Source organism: Myxine glutinosa, chromosome 5 (genome assembly GCF_964187855.1).
Source record: "Myxine glutinosa chromosome 5, kmMyxGlut1.1, whole genome shotgun sequence".
Lineage (NCBI taxonomy): Eukaryota > Metazoa > Chordata > Myxini > Myxiniformes > Myxinidae > Myxine > Myxine glutinosa.
In genome coordinates this window covers 100,562,140-100,587,687 of record NC_136265.1, presented here as the reverse complement: position 1 = coordinate 100,587,687, position 25,548 = coordinate 100,562,140, and the positions used below count along the sequence as shown (strand labels likewise).

Here is a 25,548-nt window from a genome sequence, read left to right as displayed (position 1 = left end):
TGCACAAAGTGAGGTCCATACAGAAATGGTTTGTCGAGATCGGTGTGGAAGACCTTGACTGGCCTGCACAGAGCCCTGACCTCAACCCCATCGAACACCTTTGAGATGAATTGGAATGCCGACTGTGAGCCAGGCCTAATCGCCCAACATCAGTGCCCGACCTCACGAATGCTCTTGTGGCTGAATGGAAGCAAATCCCCGCAGCAATGTTCCAACATCTGGTGGAAAGCCTTACCAGAAGAATGGAGGCTGTTATAGCAGCAAAGGGGGGACAAACTCCATATTAATGCTCATGATTTTGGAATGAGATTCCAATGTTTGGGTGTCCACATACTTTTGGTCATGTAGTGTATATACAATATACATATATATATATATACACATATATAGATATCTACTATATAAGAGAGATGTTGGTCTGTGTGTCTGTCTGTATGTTGCCATTTTTCTCAGAGATGGCTGAACTGATCTTCGTCAAACTTTCAGAGGTTCATCAGCAAGTGCCTGGGGGTGTTTTCGGCCAAAAAATATACATGAAAAAAAAAAATTCGTTTTTTTGGAGTGAGGGAGAGCTCTGCGATTGGTTGTATGATGTCAGAGCTCTGCTAATGTTTTGACAAAAGTGGATCCTCATACAAAATATATATTGATACCTTTGTTTCCTTGATTTAATGCTAGACTACTACTGTAACTACTTGTTTTTCCATGTGTCAATTTGTCCTACTTTGTTGGGGTGGAGAACGTTGTTTTCCTATGTCTTTCATGAACCAGCCGGCCAAGACTGACGTTTCACTGACTGTGGCAGGAATTAATAATCTGTTCATGGCACCGGCAATGTGTCATTGACTCTTTATGAGACGGACCCCCTTGGCACCCCAAACTTCCAATAATGACAATGCAGTTGCTGAAATTGAAAGATACGCAGACAGGTCCTCCAGATTAATGTCCGAAACACCAGGTTGACAGTTTATAGCTGGCTCAAGCTTCAAAAAAAAAAAAACTAAATGAAATAAAATAAATCGCTCGATAGTGCCTACACCTTTTAAAATTAATGACATACACAAGTACACATTCGCATAAATAAATACAAAACAATCACCAGACATTTGAATACACATAAATCAAACAATTCCGGAAGTGTACGAAGTTGGTAGTATGGCTTCTTCTTCTTCCTGATTGGCATCACACTTAACTCAGAAATGTGATGAACGCCACATTCACCCACCAGCATATATATATATATATATATGAACCCCCTTCCGCTCCTGCCTCCTCCCCTCCCCCCTTCCCTCCCTCCCCCATCCCATCCTCCCCCCCCCCCCCATGGCCGATATATATATATATATATATATATATATATATATATATATATATATATATATATATATATATATATATACACACACACACAGACTTGGCATTTCATATGGAATTTTTTTTTTTTGTGGGGGTGAGCTTACTTTTCAAGATGTCTTCGAACCAAAAGTTCATTGGAATTATGTTGAAATTATTCTAGATTTTGTTAATGTGACCTTTAAAAGAAACAAAAACCACATTTGACATTTCGAAACAAATAAATTGATCCTTGAAAGTGATGTAAACTGATATCTAACTCAATTCATGGACAGTACTGTGTTAAACTTCTGTACGTTTTCCAGAAGTATCTCTATTTTGCACATTAGCCAAAAAATTTTAAATCAAAAACAAAAGTTAAATTACGACTGGGATTACGGACAGTAAAATTACAGTTCAGTACTTCGTGTAACCCCCACGAGCATTCAGGAGAGCACGTACACGTTGAGGCATGCTGTTCACGAGATTTGCCAAGGTTTGGACAGGAATCGCTTGCCATGCAGTGACAATAGTCTGCTGCAATTCACGCACAGAGGTCGGTTGCTGGTCCAAGTGGTCGATTTGACCCGTTAATCCTGCCCACAAGTTCTCTATCGGATTCATATCCGGGTACATGGCAGGCCACTCCATATGCTCGACACCACGGTCAGCAAGAAAGTGTTGGATCATGCGAGCACGATGAGGCCGTGCATTGTCATCTTTATGAGATGTCTCTTCATGTGGTTTATTTTTTATGAGGTGTCTCTTCATGTGGTTTACTTTACGAGGTGGATCTTCTTCTGGTTTGCTTTACGAGGTGGCTGTTCTACTGGTTTACTTTACGAGGTGGATCTTCTTCTGGTTTACTTTACGAGGTTTACTTAAAATAAACCAGAAGAAGATCCACCTCGTAAAGTAAACCAGATGAAGAGCCACCTCGTAAAGTAAACCAGATGAAGACACACCTCATAAAGCAAACCACATGAAGAGACACCTCATAAAGTAAACCACATGAAGAGACACCTCATAAAGTAAACCAGAAGAAAAGCCACCTCGTAAAGTAAACCAGAAGAAGAGCCACCTCGTAAAGTAAACCAGTAGAAGAGCCACCTCGTAAAGTAAACCAGAAGAAGATCCACCTCGTAAAGTAAACCAGATGAAGAGACACCTCGTAAAGTAAACCAGATGAAGCGATATCTTGTAAAGTAAACCACATGAAGAGACACCTCATAAAGTAAACCACATGAAGAGACACCTCATAAAGTAAACCACATGAAGAGGCACCTCATAAAGTAAACCACATGAAGAGACACCTCGTAAAGTAAACCACAAGAAGAGACATCTCATGAAGTAAACCACATGAAGAGACACCTCATAAAGTAAACCACATGGACACACCTCGTAAAGTAAACCAGATGAAGAGATATCTTGTAAAGCAAACCACATGAAGAGACACCTCATAAAGTAAACCACATGAAGAGACACCACGTAAAGTAAACCAGAAGAAGAGCCACCTCGAAAAGTAAACCAGTAGAAGAGCCACCTCGTAAAGTAAACAAGAAGAAGATCCACCTCGTAAAGTAAACCAGATGAAGAGCCACCTCGTAAAGTAAACCAGATGAAGAGCCACCTCGTAAAGTAAACCAGATGAAGAGACATCTCATAAAGTAAACAACATGAAGAGACACTTCATAAAGTAAACCAGTAGAACAGCCACCTCGTAAAGTAAACCAGAAGAAGATCCACCTCGTAAAGTAAACCACATGGAGACACCTCATAAAAAAATAAACCACATGAAGAGACATCTCATAAAGTAAACCACATGAAGAGACATCTCATAAAGTAAACCACATGAAGAGATATCTCATAAAGTAAACCACATGAAGACATATCTCATAAAGTAAACCACATGAAGAGATATCTCATAAAGTAAACCACATGAAGAGACTTCTCATAAAGTAAACCACATGAAGAGATATCTCATAAAGTAAACCACATGAAGAGACATCTCATGAAGTAAACCACATGAAGAGACATCTCATAAAGTAAACCACATGAAGAGACATCTCATAAAGTAAACCACATGAAGAGACATCTCATAAAGTAAACCACATGAAGAGATATCTCATAAAGTAAACCACATGAAGACATAACTCATAAAGTAAACCACATGGAGATATCTCATAAAGTAAACCACATGAAGAGACACCTCATAAAGTAAACCACATGAAGACACACCTCATAAAGTAAACCAGAAGAAGAGCCACCTGGTAAAGTAAACCAGAAGAAGATCCACCTCATAAAGTAAACCAGAAGAAGAGCCACCTCGTAAAATAAACCAGAAGAAGATCCACCTCGTAAAGTAAACCAGAAGAAGAGCCACCTCGTAAAATAAACCAGAAGAAGATCCACCTCGTAAAGTAAACCAGATGAAGAGCCACCTCGTAAAGTAAACCAGATGAAGAGCCACCTCGTAAAGTAAACCAGATGAAGAGACATCTCATAAAGTAAACCACATGGAGACACTTCATAAAGTAAACCAGTAGAAGAGCCACCTCGTAAAGTAAACCAGAAGAAGAGCCACCTCGTAAAGTAAACCAGAAGAAGATCCACCTCGTAAAGTAAACCAGTAGAAGAGCCACCTCGTAAAGTAAACCACATGAAGAGACACCTCATAAAAAATAAACCACATGAAGAGACATCTCATTAAGTAAACCACATGAAGAGATATCTCATAAAGTAAACCACATGAAGACATATCTCATAAAGTAAACCACATGAAGAGACTTCTCATGAAGTAAACCACATGAAGAGATATCTCATAAAGTAAACCACATGAAGCCATATCTCATAAAGTAAACCACATGAAGACATATCTCATAAAGTAAACCACATGAAGAGACTTCTCATAAAGTAAACCACATGAAGAGACTTCTCATAAAGTAAACCACATGAAGAGACTTCTCATGAAGTAAACCACATGAAGAGACTTCTCATGAAGTAAACCACATGAAGAGACATCTCATAAAGTAAACCACATGAAGAGACATCTCATAAAGTAAACCACATGAAGAGACTTCTCATAAATTAAACCACATGAAGAGACTTCTCATAAAGTAAACCACATGAAGAGACTTCTCATAAAGTAAACCACATGAAGAGACTTCTCATAAAGTAAACCACATGAAGAGACTTCTCATAAAGTAAACCACATGAAGAGACTTCTCATAAAGTAAACCACATGAAGAGACTTCTCATAAAGTAAACCACATGAAGAGACTTCTCATAAAGTAAACCACATGAAGAGACTTCTCATAAAGTAAACCACATGAAGAGACTTCTCATAAAGTAAACCACATGAAGAGACACCTCGTAATATGGGGTACCGGTAGTGGAATAGATTCACCTTTTTATCGAAACTGAACGAATTTTCTTTTCATAAACAGCAAAGGAATAAGTGTCACAACTTTTTAGGAGCATACAGGCAAGGTCATGCAAATCGACGTTTTTATAATAAGGTTATTCAAAAATGAAAACCTGCCCTGTCCTCCCAGCCCCATACGTGCACAGTCGGGTTAAGCTTCGCAGCATTAGTTTGTTTTCCGGGTGGACAGCACTATTAATACAATGGAAGTACAGTATATCGCACAAAAAATGTGGGATGTCGACTATAATGTAATGGCTTGCAAAAGCAGCCTGAATAAAAACAAAAAGGGAGCTCTGTCTACTGTAACACCATGGCTTGCAAAAGTGGAGTTCACCAATCGCTAGATGTAGTAAATTTTGTCAGATTTCACTATAGATTTGGAGATTTGGAGTCCACTGCATCCAATCCTCATATCCAAATCCAAATTTTGATGATATGCTTCAATTATGTAATGATAATCGATCGTGTTTCCAAGGCAAGGCACGTGTGAGTAAGCCGAAACAAAATGGCGGTTGAAGAACCCAGCGAGGTGCAGTGGGCTGACCAAGATGGCGGGCCACAATATTGGAACACCACCACATCGGGTTGTTTTCTTATGAGCACCTCGTTAATCATCTTCAAAAAGGATGTTACAACACACCAAAACACCCAGTTTTCATCCTTACAATCTGATGGAGGTCCAGGTGTATGCATGCAAAGTTTGGGGACGCTAGGTTTCATGGTTTTGGAGATATGGAGGAGACAGACGGACACTGCCTTTTATCTCACACACACACACACACAAACACACGCACGCACACTGTGTATTGGCATGTAGAGGGTATATTGGCAATTCCGTTTTTGCATTTCTTGCTTGGCTTGGAGTGTGTGGGACAGAAATAAGGAGGATGTGTGACAAAGTGGCCCAGGTTGCCTTAAAAGGCTCACTTTGGATATGGAGGAAGTTTATGGAGGCACGTCAAACGGTGTAGGTTGAGGTTGTGGGGGTGGTTCATTTCAGTCTAAAGGGGTGGTGACTGAGCACAGAAGAGAAATGGAGATGTGTGAATGGTGTGTGTGTGTGTGTGTGTTGCAGGAGTGTGTGTGTGTGTTGCAGGAGTGGGTGTGTGTGTTGCAGGAGTGGGTGTGTGTGTTGCAGGAGTGGGTGTGTGTGTTGCAGGAGCGGGTGTGTGTGTTGCAGGAGTGGGTGTGTGTGTTGCAGGAGTGGATATGCGTGTTGCAGGAGTGGGTATGCGTGTTGCAGGAGTGGGTGTGGTTTTGCATGAATGCGTTTTTGTTTGAGTAATGCATGTTGTAAGGGTGATGGTCAGTTCTTTTTTGTTTTTGTTGTTCTGGTGTGTGAGTGAGTGGATGAGGGGCTGTTGATTCTGGGAGTGGAGGCAGTTTTGTTGTTGTAGTCTGTGTTCCAACTGGCTGGGGGTGAGGGTGTGTACGCATCCGGGTGGAGCTGCTGCATGTGGAGGCGTATGTGCCCTTGCTGGCCCACCTTGGATGACCGTATCGAGGTTGAAGGGCCGAAACGGGATGATGCTGAGGACATCGACTGAGGACCCGGTCAGTGAGGCACACTTGTGACCAGGTTTGTTTTGAACTTATGTTTGTGCTGGTGCTATCAGTGACTCCCAGGAAAGACTGGGTGGCGACCAGGAATAGGCTGGTGACCCCGTCGCGGGTCGGTCGGTGTCGTCGCGGGTCACCACCTAACATAGTAGTACTGCCACCTGCCCCCTGTAATTATTAATAATTACAGGGGGCAGGTGGCCTTGCAAGCCATTTTGCCAAGCTGCATGGTATGGATTGTGTGGCACCCATCATTTACAGTTTTGGTAAAAAATAGAGAACACCCCAAGGGCTCTCCGAGAGGTGGGGCGGAAGATGGGAACATTATTTATTTATCGTCACTTCCATTGTTCTCGGGTTCCGTATCATAAATTGTTCTTTGTTGTCCATAAATTCTGTTTCGTGTGAGTTTAATTTCCTGCAGGTTGAAGACTAGCGCATGGACGGCGAGGTTAAAGCTCGCAGCTTCTTCTTCTTTCCTTCTTCCTCCCGCGCGTGCATCGCAAAATCCACCATTGAACGTCGCCTCAGAGTTAAAGCTCGCTTTGGCTATCCGTGATTTCCCCGGTCTTAACCGAGGGGCAATCGCACGACAATATACATATATATATATACACTTCCGGTCAAAAGTTTTAGAACACCTCAATTTTTCCAGTTTTTTTTGAAATTTAAGCAATTCAAGTCCAGTGAATAACCTGAAATGATACAAAGGTAAGCAGTAAACTGCCCGAGATTTAAAAATAAGTTTAAGTTAGCAAAAACGGGAAAATAATGTAAATTGCAAAGTTATATTGTAAAAAAGGCCTTCTTCAGTGAATACGTAATGGGTTAACAACTTACAGCTGTTCTGCAGCAATGTAAGTAAATTAAGCCTCGAAAGTTGATGCAAACAATTCCTACAGGTGTCCCAACCTCTGCTGATTACTTGATTACAAACCCCCTGTCTGTATAAAAGCAGTATTGTAACAGACTGTTATTACACTCTCTGAAGCATTATTTGGACAATATTGCACGACAGGAAGTAGTATATTGGAAACTGGAGGAAACTCTGACAGGAAACCAAAGCCACAACAGAATCAGAAGACAAGTTTCTGAGAGTCAACAGCTTGCGTGATAGGCGGCTCGCTCACAGGACAACAGCTTCAAGCACAGCTTAACACTGGTCGAAGTAAGCAAGTCTCAGTTTCAACTGTGAAGAGAAGACTTCGAGCTGCAGGTTTGACAGGTCAAGTGGCAGTAAGAAAGCCATTGCTAAGATGGAAAAATAAGAAAAAGAGGCTTGCCTGGGCCATGAAGCACCGCCAGTGGACTACTGAAGACTGGAAGAAGGTCTTATGGACCGATGAATCAAAATTTGAAATATTTGGTTCATCACAGGGTTTTTGTATGCCGTCGAGGAGGCGAAAGGATGGTTCCTCGCTGTGTGACACCAACTGTCAAACATGGAGGAGGAAGCGTGATGGTCTGGGGGATCCAGAGTCGGCGATCCAGACTCTTTTGCTGGATCCAGAGTCGGCGATTTGCACAGAGTGACTGGCACCCTGAACCAAAAGGGCTACCACAGCATTTTGCAGCGCCATGCAATACCCTCTGGTATATGCCTAGTTGGTCAGGGGTTCATCCCACAGCAAGATGATGACCCTAAACACACCTCCAGGCTATGTCAAAACTACCTTCGAGGAAAATAACAAGACAGTAGGCTTCAAATCATGGAATGGCCAGCACAGTCTCCAGACTTAAACCCCATCGAGCTGGTTTGGGATGAACTGGACAGAAGGGTGAATGCAAAGCAACCGACAAGTGCAACAAATTTGTGGGAACTTCTGCAACAACAACCTCTGCAACAGTGTTGGGAAGAACTTCCCGAACAATATTTGATTTCCATTGTAGAAAGAATGCCACGAGTGTGTTCGGCGGTTATATCTGCAAAAGGTGGCTACTTTGCCTAGTCAAAATTTAAATTAAATTTTGTTCAACAAAATGATTCTATGATTTCTTTTTCATCTCCAATTTTTATTTGTTCTATGCTTAATTTCAGAGTACATTGAGACATTAAACTGCGTAAATTTCAATAAAAACTGAAAAAATTGAGGTGTTCGAAAACTTTTGACCGGTAGTGTATACACACACACACACACACACACACACACACACACACACACACACACACACACACACACACACACACACACACACACACACACACATATATATAATCGGGAGATTAAATCAGACGCGGACGTAGCTTCAGGATGTCGATCTTTAATTTTCGACAAGCTTTCAACCAACAAAGGTCTTCTTCTTAGTCGTCCCCAAGTTCAACGGAAGTGAAGCGCAGCTTACAGTTACCGTTCGCGTAGTAACACACACACACACACACACACACACACACACACACACACACACACACACACACACACACACACACACACACACACACACACACACACAATCGTAGCCAAACATATTGGCACCTTGCACTTTTAAAAAAAATAACAATTTTCTCGAAACATAAGTTGAAATTGACAAAAGTATTTGATCTCCACAATTCTTTATTTCACTGTTAATATTACAGAACCCTTTTTTTATTATTAAGAACTCAATATATCCTTATAAACCAGAAAATAAAAAGAAATGGCCAATGCAAAATTATTGACACCCTAGACTCAATATTTGGTAGCACAGCCTTTGGACAAAATAACTGTATTTAAGCGATTCCTATAGCCATGAATGCGCTTCCTCCACCTCTCTACTGGCAGTTTGGCCCACTCTTCTTGGGCAAACTGCTCCAGTTCTCCCAGACTTGAAGAGTGCCTTCTCCCAAATGCTGTTTGTAGATCTCCCCACATTGTGTTAAATGGGATTTAGATCTGGACTCATTGCTGGCCACTTCAGAGCCAGTGTTTTGTTTTGTCTTTCCAGTGTTTTGTCTTGAACCATTCCTCGGTGCTTTTTGAAGTGTGTTTGGGGTCATTGTCCTGCTGCAAGATCCATGACCTTCGACGGAGACCCTGCTTTCTGACACTGGGTTGAACATTGCGCTCCAAAATGTCTTGGTAATCTCCTGATTTCATGATGCCATGTGCACATTCAAGGCACCCAGTGCCAGAGGCAGCACAGCAACCCCAAAACATCACTGAACCTCCTCCATGTTTGACTGTAGGGAAGGTGTTCTTTTCTTTTAAGGCTTCATTTTGTTTTCTGTAAACATAGAGATGATGTGCTTTACAAAAAAAAGCTCAAATTTGGTCTCATCTGTTCACAGGACATTCTTCCAGAAGGATTTTGGCTTGTTCCGGAGTGTTTTGGCAAACTCCAGTCGGGCTTTCTTATGTCTCTCTCTCAGCAGTGGGGTCCACTTGGGGCTCCTTCCATAGAATCCCCTTTCATAGAGTTGGAAACGGATGGTACGAGTTGAAACTGTTGTACCTTGTGTCTGAAGGTCAGCTTGAATCTGTTTGCATCTTCGATCAAGTTTTCTCTTGCGGCCACATCTATGGAGGTTGGCTACAGTGCCATCGGCCTTAAACTTCCTGATAACATTGCGTATGGTGGACAGAAGAACATCAAGGTCTCTGGCGATGGACTTGCAGCCTTGAGAAAGACATTCTCAAAAAAGATCTCATGAGTTGGGCATTCCTTGCTCAACAGTCCAAAAATTAATGAAAAAGGATCTGAGATTGAAACCATTTAAGCCTGGATGTGTTGATGAGCTTTCCGATAAGACATGAAGAAAAAAATCAACAAATACAGAAGAACATGTCCGAGAACTAGAGCAATGCGACTTTGTCACCAATATGCCTCCGCATAGTCCCACAACAGGTAGATGCCATCGTTCACTGTCCAAAAATAAAAGTTTGATTTAAATCCCTTCAGCTGTTTTCAAGTATCACAATTTCACCAATCATGACAGGTTTCACATCGATTGGTGAAGCAGTTTCAGAGAAGGGATTTCTTCAAATATCGGCTTTCAAGCCAATATGGCTGCCATGCCACATGCCATGACCTTAAAAATGTACACTCTGCACATGTGTGGGTATGGGATCACGTTTGTGAAGTTTCGTGTTGATCCAAGATGGCTTTTGTTTTATTAAATCAAGGTTAGTTTTTCCATCGAAGATGGCTGCCAAACCACATGACCTACGACATCATCATTTTCAAACTATAGGCAACAGTGGTGTTAGATGATATTTGTAAAATTTCGCATCGATAGGGTAAGCAGTTTCAGAGATATAATTGGTTAATATTTTTCTTCAATCCAATATGGCTGCCACACCATGTGACCAATGATGTTTTCATGATCAACTTTTAGTTTAGTGACACACGTAAAGTTTTGAGTCAATCGATTTGGTGGATTGGGAGAAGATTTTTAAAATAGATTTTAGGTTAAACCCAATATGGCTGCCAAACCATGACCTATGATGTCATAAATTTAATATTTCAACACAAATAGGTCATAGATCATGTGCATGAAATTTCAGATTTTTAGGATAAGGAATTTGATTAAAACATTTTTGGCTGGTACACCACTTCACCTATGATGTAATCATTATCATGATTTTGTTCCCCATTGGGAGTACTTGACAATGTGCCATGTTTCATATTTTTCCATTCATCGGTTTCTGAGAAATTATTTTTTAATGATTTGCGTTTAATCCAATATGACTGCCATACCACGTGACCTATGACATCACAATTATCATAAAAAGCATTCTGCATGGGTATCACTCCTACCCTGAAAGTTTTGTCTCAATCGGACATGTGGTTGCTGAGAAAAATGAGGTTTAGCCCGTATAGACAGATGGACAACCCGAAAACATAATGCCTCCGGCCACCTTCGGGGGCAGAGGCATAAAAATTCAAATTTGTGTGGAGATTGGAGGGGAGAATACAGATAAATTCTAACTAAATTCTAACTGTGTGCCTAAGGACTTTGTGGCCACTCTGTACATTTGCATACACTTTATCATCCATGAATGTGGGGGGTTGGAAAAAGCTTTTTTTTATAGTCTATCAAAGCTGTGGATAGTTTGGTTATTCTCACATTGCAGTTTTTGAGTATGGTCTTGTTTAGTCGTCGGTGGTCTATTGTTCCATAGCATCCTTTCTTGCATCCCTTCTGTTCTGTCTCTTGGCCTCCTTGTGTTTGGAAGTGGTCCATCGTTTGTGATGATTTCTGTTAAACGTTCGTATGTTGTTGGTAGACAGGTTATTGGCCAGTACTTGTGTCTTCAGATTTTGCGATGAGGAAGGTGTTACCTTCTGTGAGCCATTTATCCATCTCCTGATCCCCTTGGATAAATTAATTTAATTCTGAGGCACAGTGAACGTGGAGAGCATCAGATTGCTTTCGCTAGAGGTTTTGAATCCCATCTGGGCCAGCGCTTTTGAGGTGTTTTGTAATAAATAAAAATAATTGAATACAGAGCTCGTGTAAGAGCTAGCACATTACTCACGAGAACAAGCACAGACACATAAAACATACAATAAATAAAGGGAGCAGGGACAAGAGGCGGAGAGAGAGGAAAACTTACAAGCACAACAACAGTAGAGAACAGGGGGTCGGTAGATCTGTAGAAGAGAGAGGGCCGGTGGGATGGGGGGGGGGGGGGGCAGGGAAGGGCTACACGGAATAAACCAAATTGACAACTCGGATTTTCAGGAAAGAAGTTGGATATTGAAAGAGGTTGATTTGGGGTGTTTTAACGGGGGTAGAAAAGATCAAGGTTTTGGATGGGGGAAGACAAGAGATTGTGGTGAACAGCTGTTTTGAAGACCAGGAGGGAGGTGTGGGATTGAAGAGAATGTGGGAGTTTGTTCCAGAGGCAGGGAAAAAGAGGAATGAAAGAGTGAAGGTGAGCAGAGAGTCTTGATGTTGGCAGTTTCACCAGAAGAGGGTTGCTGGCAGATCTTGTGCATCATGCAGCAAAATTTGAGGGACAGAGCACAGACAGAGCAGGGGAAGATAGGCCGGAGAGGAGTCGCCAGAAGAAAGAAAGACCACCAACCTGCCTGTGGTGAGAGAGTGAAAGGCCCTTAGAGTCAGCTTCGTCAAGAGAGATACCAATGTTTCTGAAAGCTTTGGTTTCAACACGTGAAGCTGAGCTAGGTGTGAGGCAGGAGCACCAGCCCAGAGGGGAGAGCAGTATTCCATTGAACTGTGGATCAAAGCTTTGCATGTGGTGAGAAGCTCAGAAGTGCCCAGAAAGGACTTTGCACGATGGAGGATGCCCAGACGGCGACTGGCTTTGGAGGCCAGCTTGGAAATCTGGTTTTCCCAGGAGAGATCGCAGCAGATAGTGAGACCAAAAAGGTTGAGCGACAGAACTTCTTCAAGAGGATTGTTCAGAAAGTAGATGGGAGGGTAGTCCAGATGGCCTTTACGCAGAAACAAAGTGAGAGTGTGAGATCTGTCAGGATTGAAAGACATGTTCCACTTGTTTGACCAGTTTGTGATATTTTACAGGTTCTGCAGAGAGTGAAGAGGCTGCTGCTTGCCGTTCTGAGGGTGGCGGCATCAGCAAAGAGATAGAGAGGGTTTTCAAAAGAGTCGGAGAGATCATTGATAAAGACTAGGAAAAGCACGGGGCCCAGAGCACTCACTGCCTTGGGGAACTCCATCCTGAATAGGAAGCGGAGATGAGAGAAATCCATTCAGGGCCACACGTTGACTGCACCCAGAGAGGAAGCCGGCAAGCCATGTGTGGAGATTTCCATGGATACCATAAGGAGAGTTTGGTGAGCAGGGAGGGGTGGGGTGCCAGACCGTATCGAAGGCACAAGTTATGTGAAGGTTAGGGTTAGCTCTGATTTCCTGTTTGGTGTTGTGGGCCTCCATCCATCGTTGAGACAGCAGAAGCAGCATGTCCAAAGTAGAGTGACCTGGTCTGAATCCAAATTGATAATCCAAGATCAAGACATTGGAGAAGAGGAAGGATTTGATATCGTAAGCGATGATGGATTCCATGATCTTGCCGATTATTGGGAGCAGGCTGATTGGTCTGCAGATGCAAGGATCTGTTTTTGCACCTTTTTTGTGAAAAGCGGTAATGTTGGCTGATTTCCAAGCTGATGCAGATGACCTTGAGCAAAAGAGAGGGTGAGAGAACAGAGAGGGTGAGATAGAGTGGCAGAGCAGGATATTAGGACCCGTGGGGTGATGCCATCTGGTGCAGTTGCAAAATCAGAGTCGAGGTTTGACAGAAACTTCTCTACCTTGTCAGGAGAGAAGGACACAAAGTCCAGGAGCAGTTGAGTTTGACTGGGTAAGGAGGGTACAGAAAGAGATGGATTTGGGACGTAAGATTGTCAGGCGAACACAGAGTTGAGGCATTCTGTTTTTTCACGTGCAGTGTTAGTTGTGTAGCCGTTTGAGGTAAGGGAGAGGATGGAAGGGGAACAAACACCAGAATCGGATTTGACCAGATGCCACCAGGATTTGGAGGAAGGAGTCAGGTTTGAGAGTTCAGTCTTGAGAGTAGAGAGATATTGTTTCCTGGCTTTCCTGAGGGTAGACACACTTGTTCTGAGCTTTGTGAAATGAACTGAGATAACCTTCAGTTGGATTTGCCTTCCATGAGACGAAAGCAAGTTGTTTCAAGGCAACTGCTTCACCACAAGATTCAGTGTACCATGGACCGGAGGAAGGGTATAACAACTGAAGACGAGCTGGGATAAACCTGTGCATAAGAGAGAGAAATTTTCTTTGGAAAAATTCCCAGGATGAGTTTATGTGAGAGGCAGTGTTGATGGGAGACCAGTCCAGATGTTTGATGGCTGCTTTAATACCGTGCCAGTTGGCCTGAGTGAAATGTCAGACTTGTTGACGCTGAGGAGGCTCTCTGAGAATGGCCAGAGAGATGTCCACTTTAACAAGGAAATGATCAGATGAACCGATTGGAGCAGAAGAAGAACAGCAGACATTTGCAGGGAAGTTAGGCATAACCAAGTCCAGAAGAGATGATGTACCGTTGACTGAGATCCGGGTTGGCAAATTGACGGATTGTGTCAGTCCCAGGGAGTCGCAGAAGTCCTTTGCTGAGGTACCATGGCTGGTGAGAGAGGAACCCACACCCAGCCAGCTGGTTTGAAGACAGTTGAAGTCGCTACATATGAGGAAGAGAGAGTGGGGATGAATGTATCGAAGTTGGTCCATGTTGTCAGACAGCGAGATGTAAATTGAGTCATCACTGTTTGGTGGACGGTACAACACATATGTCAACAAAAGGTGGGAGCGGCGGGGAACCGTGGCCAGAGGTACTCCTGGGGGTGGGTGGAGAGAGGGCAGTGCAAGGAGAGTGAGGAAGAGAGTTTTTGATAAAGATAGCAACCCCACCACCAGGACGAGGCTCAGATCTATCATACCGGAGGAGGGAGTTATCAGGGAGAGATATTAACACTAGAACTGCCAGCCTCACCCACTTACCTAATGGTCCATGAAAAGGGCTGGTGTATGATATGAATGAAGGTGTGATATGAAGATGATATGAAGTAAAGCAAGAAATCAATTGTTAAACATGTTTATTGCTTGTAATGACGAGATGAGTTGAAACCCTCCCCCAGCTCTCTCTGTGCTCTGTCCCCCAAATATTCCTACAGGTCGCACAAGATCTGCCAGCAACCCTCTTATGGTTAAACTGCCAAAATCAAGGCTCTCTGCTCACCTTCACTCTTTCATTCCCCTTTTCTCCCGCCTCTGGAACAAACTCCCCCACTCCCTTCAATCCCACTCCTCGCTCCAGGTCTTTAAATCAGCTGTTCACCACCATCTCTTATCTTCCCCCATCCAAAACCTTGATCTTTTTCTTCCCCCGCTAATTCACCCCAGATCCACTTTTTTGAAATTCCAACTTCTTTCCTGGAAGTCCTTGCAGTGTCCATATGTTTTATACCTCTCCCACCTCCCTCCCCCCCCCCCCCCCAAGCCCTCTCCCTCCCACAGATCTCTCAATGTCCCGGCTCTCAAATGTTGTGTTTGAAGCCTTCCCCCTCTCTCCCTATATTGTCTACCACTCCCCTTATTTTGTGTTTTATGTGTCGGATTGACTTTTTGTGTGATTGCTAGCTCTTTCACGAGCCTCGATCTTACATACAAAAAAAAAAACAAAAAAAAAAAAACTGCACATCACACAACTGCCCACCATTTTGTTTTTACAGCTGACAGCAAGCTATGCACTTTTTAACCACTTGTCCAGTGCACTTGCCACCGAGGAGCTTGTTGCACATTGCACAGTGGTCCACCGTTTTGTTCTTGCAATTGGTGACTTGGCATTGTTTCCGCATGCGCTTTGCTGGAGGCCCCTCCAGGTCTTTGTCTTCAATTTTATATTTGTTTTTCTTTTTTTTGGATTCCCCTTTTTAGTTTTGAGCTTTCATTTCCTCTGTAATTTCTAAATCTGTCCTGTCTCCTTTCTGAGCTACCCTCCATTTCTTGAGTCTTTGCTTCCATGGCGATTGGTGGTGCTTGGTTTTTATTTGTGAAACTTGATCTGTTATTGTGGTGTTTCGTTGTTAGGCCGAGAAAAATATATTTCTGGTCTCTGGTCAGCGCGCGCATCGATTTTGACCCTGCGCGTCAACAATTTTTTTTTTTTCTTCAAATTTCCAACAGTACCGACAACAGCGTGCGCCTGTTGTTGCCGGGCCGGCGCGCTATCTCGGGAAATACGGGTCTCTGAGGATCGCCATCCAACCAGCCGTTCCAAAGATATGAGTAGTTTTGTGTGCCGTGCCGTCATGAATCCAATCGGCTGGATGTTGTCATTTATTGAAACAAAGACGTTCTTTGTCGGGTTCGTGTGAAGCAACCAGAAGGCCGAGAGAGCTGCGGGTGGTCTCGTTAGTTAGGCCTGGATCCTATCTCGTTTGCCATGAAGTTGTAAGTGTCTGTGATAATCTGGTGGACTGGGAGAAGAGATCGTGGGGGACCATCGGCATGGATTCAAGCGCTTCCGCGTTAGCCCAGCTGCGAATGCGCCAATTTGAACCACACCATACAGCCCATCTGCGCATGCACGGCTTTGATACACATGCAGCATGTCACCCCGTACACGAAGATTGGTCTGGGGTGTAGTCATTTGCGCATGCGCGGTATTTTCAGCATTCAAATGCTTCGGCAATCACATGTTAGACCACTTGCGCATGCGCAGTGTTGACGCGATCGACGCATTGGAATGTTTGACGGTACGGCGAGGCGATCTCGAGAACGAAATGGCAGTCTATTATATGCTTGAAGAACTTAATGATTTTCAGAATAAATACATTTTAAAACAACTTATTAAGCTTGTGTTCATTATTTACAAAAAGGCCGACCTGTCCCATTGGCTGTCTTTAATTTCTCTCTGGATGGCGCCACGGCAGATGAGGAGGACCGAAAGGCATGAGGCCACAAAAAACAACACCTTTATATGTGCAATCCATGCTTTTCAAAAAAAGAAAAAAGAAAAAAAAAACCGCAACGCCACATCAATTCTGGAACTTTAGTCTGACCAGAGACCACCAATATATTTTTTTCCGGCCTTACATTTCCTGAATGAATAGTGCTGCTGCAAAATTCACCGTTTAATTTGTTCAGGCAGGCTGATTTTGGTAATATATATTTTTCAAGATTTGTTTGTTTTGCTGATGAGTGTTTTTGTGCGTTTGTTATGATGTAGTCACATTAGTCATGGTCTTCCTCCAGTTGGTGTCATTCTCACATATCTTATTAGAGAGCTCCTCTTCCAGATCACATTGTTCCTAATAATCTTTCCCCTCCTCTTCCTTCTCTCCTATGTACCCCTTTGTCCTTATTCCCGTTATCATTCGTATCTCTTTGTGCTGTAGCCATGAATCAGTCTTCTCCACCGCCCATCCCCCACACATCAAATGCAGAGCACATTCTGCATGTGAGAATGTTCTCTCTCCCCTCGGCATTCCAGCTTACATTGCAATTGTATGCTTATCCAAATGAAATGATTCCGATTGTGTGCTTAGCAAAACATCAAATTTCCTCACCATTCTTGAAATCATTGCACACCCCCAAGTACACAATGTTGCCAGACTGCCAACACATGAATGAAAGGCCAAATTTTGAGAAAGGTATCATAGGATATTTCACATTTATAACCTAAATTCAAATGTGACAGCATATTCTGAAATTCACCGCTCCATGCTGAAAATGCATCAGAGTGACAGCTGTTATCAGATTTGTTCCTTCAGTAATCAAACCAAAAACCAGTGCTGAATCGTAAACATGCAACCAACTGAAATATCCGCCAACTCTTATAAAACAAGCGTTACGCCTAGGTCCCCCGTCGAGGAAGTGATGTGAGTGGACAAAATGGAAGACGCAAGGCGGCCATATTGGAGTTTGACGTGGCGACCCAATTTTCAATAGCGTTCTTCCTTATGCGTAGATACACCCACATACCAGATTAGAAGTTAGTAGTTCGTTTATTTCTCAAGATATTTCACTCACAAGGTTCAGACATATATATGGTGGCGGCCATCTTGGATTTTGACGTGGCGACCCAATTTTCAATAGCGTTCTTCCTTATGCCTAGATACACCGACACACCAGATTAGAAGTTGGTACTTCGCTTATTTTTCAAGATATTCCGCTCACAAGGTTCAGACATACATGGCGGTGGCCATCTTGCATTTTGACGTGGCGACCCAATTTTCAATAGCGTTCTTCCTTATGCCTAGAAACACCCACACACCAGATTAGAAGTTAGTAGTTCCTTTATTTTTCAAGATATTTCGCTCACAAGGTTCAGACATATATATGGTGGCGGCCATCTTGGATTTCGATGTGGCGACCCAATTTTCAATCGCGTTCTTCCTTATGCGAAGATACACCCACACACCAGATTAGAAGTTGGTACTTCGCTTATTTTTCAAGATATTCCGCTCACAAGGTTCAGACATACATGGTGTTAGACATACATGGTGGCGGCCATCTTAGGATTTTGACGTGGGAGGCACCCACACCAAATTAGAATTCGGTCCTTCGCTTACGCACGCACGCATGCACGGACGCACGCACAGACGGAGGGGAAAACTATAGTCCCCCTTTCGCTCCGCGGGGTGCGACAGGGGACAAAAATTCAATTGGAAGGACCTGTGTCTCTCTTTAACTCCCTCAATAGTGTGCATGCATACCAGAAATAGGGTTCACCATAATAAGGAAATCTTTGGTTGCAGCAAACTACATGGCTTTCCCCATAGGAAACTGGCTTCTTGATCGGGGTTATTCATTGCACTCAGTGGAGTTGTGCCAATCATAATCATGATCATCATTCCACAGGGTGTCCCATAAGTCTGGAACTATAGAGCAAAATAAGTGATTCATGACTTTTTGTTTAAGAACGATTGTTTTTGAATAAGATTTTATTCGTTTATTGCTGGTGTCCATGATGTTCCTTACTCAGCGACTGTTCCCACTCTTCCTGCCCCCCCCCCCCCCCCCTTCTCTCAGACTCTCACAATCCCTGAACGCCCTTATCAGCTGCTCCCTCTTCTCAGATCTAGCGCAAATCCTCTCGCGCCTTTTTGACAGCTCCTCCCTCATCTCCCTTGACAACCCACTGCCCACTCCTTCTGGCGTTGGCCTCCACCCCCTTTCAGGGGATGATCATAGCTCCGCCCCCTCTATCCTTGCCCAGCAGAATCGCTTTGCTTTCTGCCTCGTTTTCTCTGCTCTACAGAGATGTAACCTGGCATGCCTGGTGAATGTTTACATGAGGTTTAACACACGTTTCCCTAACTTTAATCCCTCTCAATATTTATCACAAGCACAACCCTTGTAGCATGCGCATTCAAACACAATCCTTAAGCTAACAGGTGCCTACATCCTTGCATCGAGATTTGTTTCCTCCTCGCACACGGACCATACTATTCCATACAGTTCTATCTCTTCAAAGGTAATCTCATGATGTATGTACATGTAGACGAAACAGTATGTACATGTAGACGAAGCAGTATGTACATGTAGACGAAACTCCAGTGATGGAATTTTTCATAAATTAAAATGGGTGCATGACTTTTTGGGGGAAACTTAAGTGAGAATACAAATCTAAACATATATGTGCATACAAAATAATTTCATTTGAAACTAAATAAATAGTGCAATTATCACAGAACATAGTTACATGAGCTAATTGAGAAAAACAGTACACAAGTGTTTTTACAGCCCGTCATAGACAGGCCCTTCAACACGTAAATCAAATGCCCACAGAGCTGCACATCCCAAAGGCTCTCTGCTCATTGTGTTCAAAAGCTAGTATGATTTCTCATGTGTGTAATAAGGTGTGCTGAAGTGTGAAAGATTTTACACAAATTGTGCCATTGTATGAGCGGTCATTATTGCTTCTTATATGTGTTTGAAGGCGGGATGATCAAGTGAAAGATTTGGCACAATTTTTGCATTTGCATGGACATTCTCTTTGCTTACAATGTCCTTGTTCTCCATTGTGAATTTTCATGTGCATTTTCAGGTTGGATGACAAATTAAAACATTATCAACAAATAGTGTGTTTGTGTGGTCTCATGAGAGAGACTATGTTGTTATACCACGCAAGCGAAGCAAAATGCAGGGTTAAGCAATTGGTTCATGTCTGAGATGTTGTTATACATGTAGTCGTTTGTGATTTACAAAGAGAATGTCCATACAAATGCAAAAATTGTGGAAAATCCCCTTCATCATTTTTTTTCTTTCACATTGCAATTATGTGTGCATTCTTCTTGTTTGCAATAATCTTTCCATCCCCATTGTGAATTCTTGTAAATTTTCAAGTTAGGGGACCGAATAAAAAGTTTTTCACACAATGGACATTTTTTCTGGCCATTCTCCATTGTGAATGCTAAAATGTTTTTTGAGTTTGCATAAGTGAATGAATGATTCTCCTCAAACTGTGCATTTGTATGAACGTTCTTCATGGTGTGTTCTCATGTGTGTTTTAAGGTTGGATGACTGAGTACAAGATTTTCCACAAATTGAGCATTTGTATGGGCGTTCTCCATTATGAATTCTCATGTGTATTTTAAGGGTGGATGGATGGATGAAAGATTTCCCACAAATTGTGCATTCATATGGGCATTCACCATTGTGAATTCGCACGTGCATTCTAAAGGTAGATGATCGATTGAAAGATTTTCCACAAATTGTGCATTTGTATGGGCGTTCTCCATTGTGAATTGCCATGTGTGTTTTAAGGGTTGATGAATGGCTGAAGGATTTTCCACAACTTGTGCATTTGTACGGGCGTTCACCATTGTGAATTCTCATGTGTGTTTTAAGGATGGATGTTCGATTAAAAGATTTTCCACAATTTGTGCATTTGTATGGGCGTTCTCCTTTGTGAACTGCCACGTGTGTTTTAAGTGTGGATGAATGACTGAATGATTTTCCACAACATGTGCATTTGTATGGGCGTTCTCCATTGTGAATTGTCAGATGTGATTTAAGGGTGGATGACCGATTAAAAGATTTTCCACAACTTGTGCATTTGTAAGGGCGTTCACCATTGTGAATTCTCATGTGTGTTTTAAGGTTGGATGACCGATTGAAAGATTTTCCACAACTTGTGCATTTGTATGGACATTCACCATTGTGAATTATCAAGTGTGATTTTAGGTGAGATGACTGAATGAAAGATTTTCCACAAACTGTGCATTTGCACAGGCGTTCACCATTGTGACTTCTCATGTGTGTTTTATGTGTGGATGACCAACGAAAATATTTTTCACAAACTGTGCATTTGTATGGTCGTTCTCCACTGTGAACTCTCATGTGTAGTTTAAGGGTGCATGACCTATTGAAAGATTTTCCACAATTTGTGCATTTATACGGTCTTTCTCCACTGTGAACTGTCAAGTGTATTTTAAGGATGGATGACCGATTGAAGCATTTTCCACAAATTGTGCATTCATATGGGCGTTCATCATTGTGAATACTCATGTGTGTTTTAAGGATGGATGATCGATTGAAACATTTTCCACAACTTGTGCATTTGTATGGCCGTTCTCCATTGTGAGTCATCATATGCATTTTAAGGTTGGATGACCAATTAAAACATTTTCCACAATTTGTGCATTTGTATGGACGTTCACCTTTCTTTCCTTTGTGAGCCATGCGAAAATTATTCTCTGCAAACATTTCTTCATTCAGTTTTTCTTGTTCGTAAAAAATCCTCTTGTCGGTTTCATTTGGCGAGTCCTGCAGGCATGTATCTGCGCCGTTCATAAAAGAAGGTGCAGTCTCCCTTATAGATTCAGTGTATTCGCCTGTAAATACAACATCACATGACCTGTGAAAAAAAACAGATTCTGTTCAATACCCGTCACATCATTCTGGTACCCCAAAATCTAACATGTAACATATTGTTATGTTGGTGGGTTGGAGTGATACATCGATTCAGGTAGATCTGCATAGGTAGGTGCTCCGATGATCGTGGGTAGAAAGAACCACTTCGATGTACATAATTCAGGGACCTGTGTAGACCGTGTGTTCGGAGTAGGCTTGTATATTTGTCACTGTTACAAGGAATGGGGCGTGGTAACTGGTGTAGGGATTATGTTAATTCCCCTATGCGTGAGACCTTGTGATCTATCCTTTGGCTCTTTTGGCACTGCACCATGGACACGTCAGACCCATTAGTACACTAACTACAACATAAATAATAATAAAACCCAACTGGAAACCCAGATCAAGCACTACCACTAATTAACCCGCCTGCTTGAACACACATAGCACAAGCAGGCCAGGAGCCACGCCCAGAAGGACTCGCTACTGAGAAGGAAGCGATGCACTGATTGGCCACCGACCGATGGCATGAGGGAGAAGCGACGTGGCCATTGGTGGAGAACTGGGCCAAGTGCGGGTGGCCTACGGGCATTGGTAGAGAAAGGCGGATTGCGCCATGAAGGTGGGCGACTCACCGATTGGGAGAGAGCTGCACCTGGGCTGTGTGGCCTGCGGGCATTGGAGGGGAGGACCGATGTCAGGCCACAGGACGTAAAAGGGGAGTCTGGTGGATATTTTGTGCTGGCGCGCCGGTCTTCTTATCCTCCCTCCTTCGCGCTATTGTGCCTGTTTGACGTTCCGGACCTCGGTGCAAGCGATTGTGTGCCGGCATCGTCTCTTCGTTCCCCTGTTCGTTTGGACGTAAGGAGGAAGAGCGTGGACGAAGAGCTGGGTTCTCCGTGCGAGCGACGAGCGTACAAGCACGGCTTGCCACTAGAGCGTGACGAGCCAGGGGCAAGCGAGTCGTCCGGTGAGGCCCGCTTCGCGCCAACGAGCGCGTTTCCTGTGCAACGACACCAAGGCCTCGGACGGTCTTTGGGGGTTCCTGGCGGGATGACCAATCGAGTCGGAGCTAAGTGACACACCACACACCTTTATTTTCATTTATATTCTCCTATGTCTGTGTTATACGTCTGGTGTGGGGACGTCCCGATTAGGAATTAGTTTCACCGTTTTCTTGTTACCGGGTTCCGTTTAAAATAAATCCTTTCATTCTTTTATTTGTACATTTCAAACCCGTTCCCGTTTAAGTTACTTTTTACAGGTTGAAGACTGCCAGCGGGATCGACCAGGTAAGACTTTCCAGCTTCTTCTTCTTCGTTCTTCCTCCACGTATATCGTGAGTCCGCATTTGATCGTCACATTTGGGGTTAAAGCTCGCTTTGGCTATTCGTTATTTCCCGGTCTTTTGACCCTATCTCTCAATAGAGAAGAATCACTTAAAAATATTGTTATTGTAACCTGGATCCATATCCCAATCTTCATCAATATCTAATCATTTGTTCTTCTCACACACCCAACCTGTCCACCAAGGTTCGTCCTAATCCATCCGTAACTTTTTGAGATATCTTGCTCACAGACAAACAGACATACAAACAGGGATAAAAAATACAACCTCCATCCACCTTCGGTGGTGAAGGTAATGAAGCACAGCAATAAGAGGAAGGGGATAAAATAGAAATAAACAATCCAGCCGACAACTAAAACAACAAGCGTTACGCCTAGGTCCCCCGTCGGTGAAGTGATGCGAGTTGACAAAGTGGAAGACGCAAGGCAGCCATCTTGGATTTTGACGTGGCGACCCAATTTTCCATAGCGTTCTTCCTTATGCCTAGATACACCCACACACCAGATTAGAAGTTGGTACTTCGCTTATTTTTCAAGATATTCCGCTCACAAGGTTCAGACATACATGGCGTCAGACATAAATGGTGGCGGCCATCTTGGATTTTGACGTGGGTTGCACCCACACACCAAATTCGAATGCGGTCCTTCGCTTACGCACGCACGCAAGCATGCCCGCACGCACGGAGGGGAAGACCATAGTCCCCCTTTCGCTCCACGGTGCGACGGGGGACAGAAAGAGGTGAGGGAGAGGGGGGAGGGGGGGGAGGGGAGGAAATCAAAATATTAAGGAAAAAGGGAGTGTTTGAGAATGGGGTCTTTTGGGTAAGAGGAGATCTTAAGTATGAATGGGATGACCTGATGTAGTGATGAATAGCTGTCTTGAAGCACTGAAGGTAAGAAAAGGATTGAGCAGACTGTGGAAAGTTGGTTCTACAGGTCAGGTCAGGTATGGGAGCATGCGCCGGAGCAGCACGTCACTGCATCCACTTTCCGACAGTACTCCAGGGGCCTCAATCTGGCCATCCTCCAGGCTGATGCCTGGCCCATCAATATCTCCTTGAGATCCCGATCAACCTGCTGTAACCCCGAGGAACGCAGTCGGCCCGTTAGCCTCCTCCACTTATGAAGCTCCCTTGCTGAGAGTATCTGGTGAGCTGGATCAGTGTCCAGAAAACAAGCCACATGTCCATACAGCCGCAGCTGACGCTCACGGACCATACAGGAAACAAATCTCATCTGAATCTCTCTCAGCAAACGCTCATTAGACACGAAGTCCGACCAGCGATAGCCAAGGATTCTCCGAAGAGACTTGGATCCAAAGGAGTAAAGTCTCATTCTCTGGCCCTTGGTAAGGGTCCAAGTCTCGCATCCATAGAGCAAGACTGGAAGCACCAAGGACTTAAAGACTCTGACTTTTGTCCTCCTGCATAGATACCGACGGCGCCACATCCAATGATCCAGTGAATCCATGACTCCCCAGGCCCGAACCAGACGTCTATCAACCTCTGGCTCACCACATGCGGAGACATGAATAACACTGCCAAGGTAAGTGAATCTCTTCGTGACCTCAACATCTTCGCCACAAACGGGCACAGACAAGACAGCAGCATCCAATATGTCATTGAACTGCCGAACTCCAGTAACAACTGGAAATAAGTCAGAGTTGGAGCCACCACACCTCACAGCACTCTCAGTACCAGAGTATAGTTCAGAGATCGGATTGATCAGCGTTGATGGCACCCCAAGAAGACCAAGAATCATCTAGAGGGCATCCCGATTCACCGAATTGAATGCTTTGCGGAGATCAACATAGGCTGCAAGGCGAAACTCTCGCTTGCGTTCGGTGAGAACCGGAAGCGCAAGGATACGGTAAATCATAGACCTCTTTGGTGTAAATCCCGACATCTCTGGTCGCTGGTGCTTGAGCAGATGGTGTCGAATCCTCTCAAGAATTATCCAAGCAAAGGCAAGAATTATCCCTTGCCACACAAACTTGTATTTTTGTCCCTGCCTGCCCTTCACCATTCTCACACCACTTCCCTTCCATCTCGTCTCCTGCACACAACATATGTCCACTCTTCTTCTGACCAATACTTCCACCACTTCTCCTGATCTCCCTGTCATTGTCCCTACATTCCATGTCCCAAACCTCAGAAACTGATATCCACGTCGGGCATCAGACGTGTCGTCGTCATCAATGGAGTGATTTCCACCCTTGGATCGATCGGATTCCCCACCTTGATTTTTGACGAGAGGGAGTGAGGTCCCCCACGGGGTACTTCGGGCTGTACCCTGCCCATATGTAGTTGTAATTTGTCATGGTTCCCTTTTTGAGGCAATGTTTTATGGCCGGATGCCCTTCCTGACACCAACCTTTTATTCGCCTTTTACGACATGCAGGGATACGGTGTACCTATTCTAAACCGGGGTACACACCGGGTATCTGTTGCAGAGGATGCAACACCAAAAGGAGGGGTAGAATACAGTGAGGACAGCGACCTGCCTGGAATGTGAAATCAACAAGTGCAAGCACTTGGTTTCATCGCGGGCGATCCCAATGATTTTGAGGGTCTTGCATTCCATGGCATCAAGAAGG

The 25,548-nt window shown here is 43.6% G+C and overlaps 3 protein-coding genes across 7 annotated transcripts in view; all 3 read right to left on the bottom strand.

Moving 5' to 3' along the window:
* LOC137417723 (uncharacterized) overlaps nucleotides 1-25,548 on the bottom strand; it is a 173,325-nt gene that overhangs the window by 91,825 nt on the left and 55,952 nt on the right. For all 5 annotated transcript variants that reach the window (XM_078778417.1, XM_078778421.1, XM_078778419.1 and 2 more), the window contains one exon: nucleotides 21,413-21,586. In XM_078778417.1, the coding sequence (XP_078634543.1) occupies nucleotides 21,413-21,586 (174 nt within the window). The remainder of the gene's footprint in view (nucleotides 1-21,412; nucleotides 21,587-25,548) is intronic.
* The window catches only part of LOC137417722 (uncharacterized), a 502,198-nt gene that overhangs the window by 448,624 nt on the left and 28,026 nt on the right, over nucleotides 1-25,548 (bottom strand). The window lies entirely within an intron of this gene.
* Nucleotides 17,402-21,398, bottom strand: LOC144892347 (uncharacterized). The gene has a single exon (XM_078778437.1). The coding sequence runs from the start codon at nucleotides 21,348-21,350 to the stop codon at nucleotides 20,208-20,210; it is 1,143 nt and encodes a 380-aa protein (XP_078634563.1). The 5' UTR covers nucleotides 21,351-21,398; the 3' UTR covers nucleotides 17,402-20,207.

Excerpts from the sequence above, each read along its gene's own strand:
- LOC144892347 (XM_078778437.1), bottom strand. The coding sequence starts at position 21,350 with ATGCATATGATGACTCACAATGGAGAACGGCCATACAAATGCACAAGT.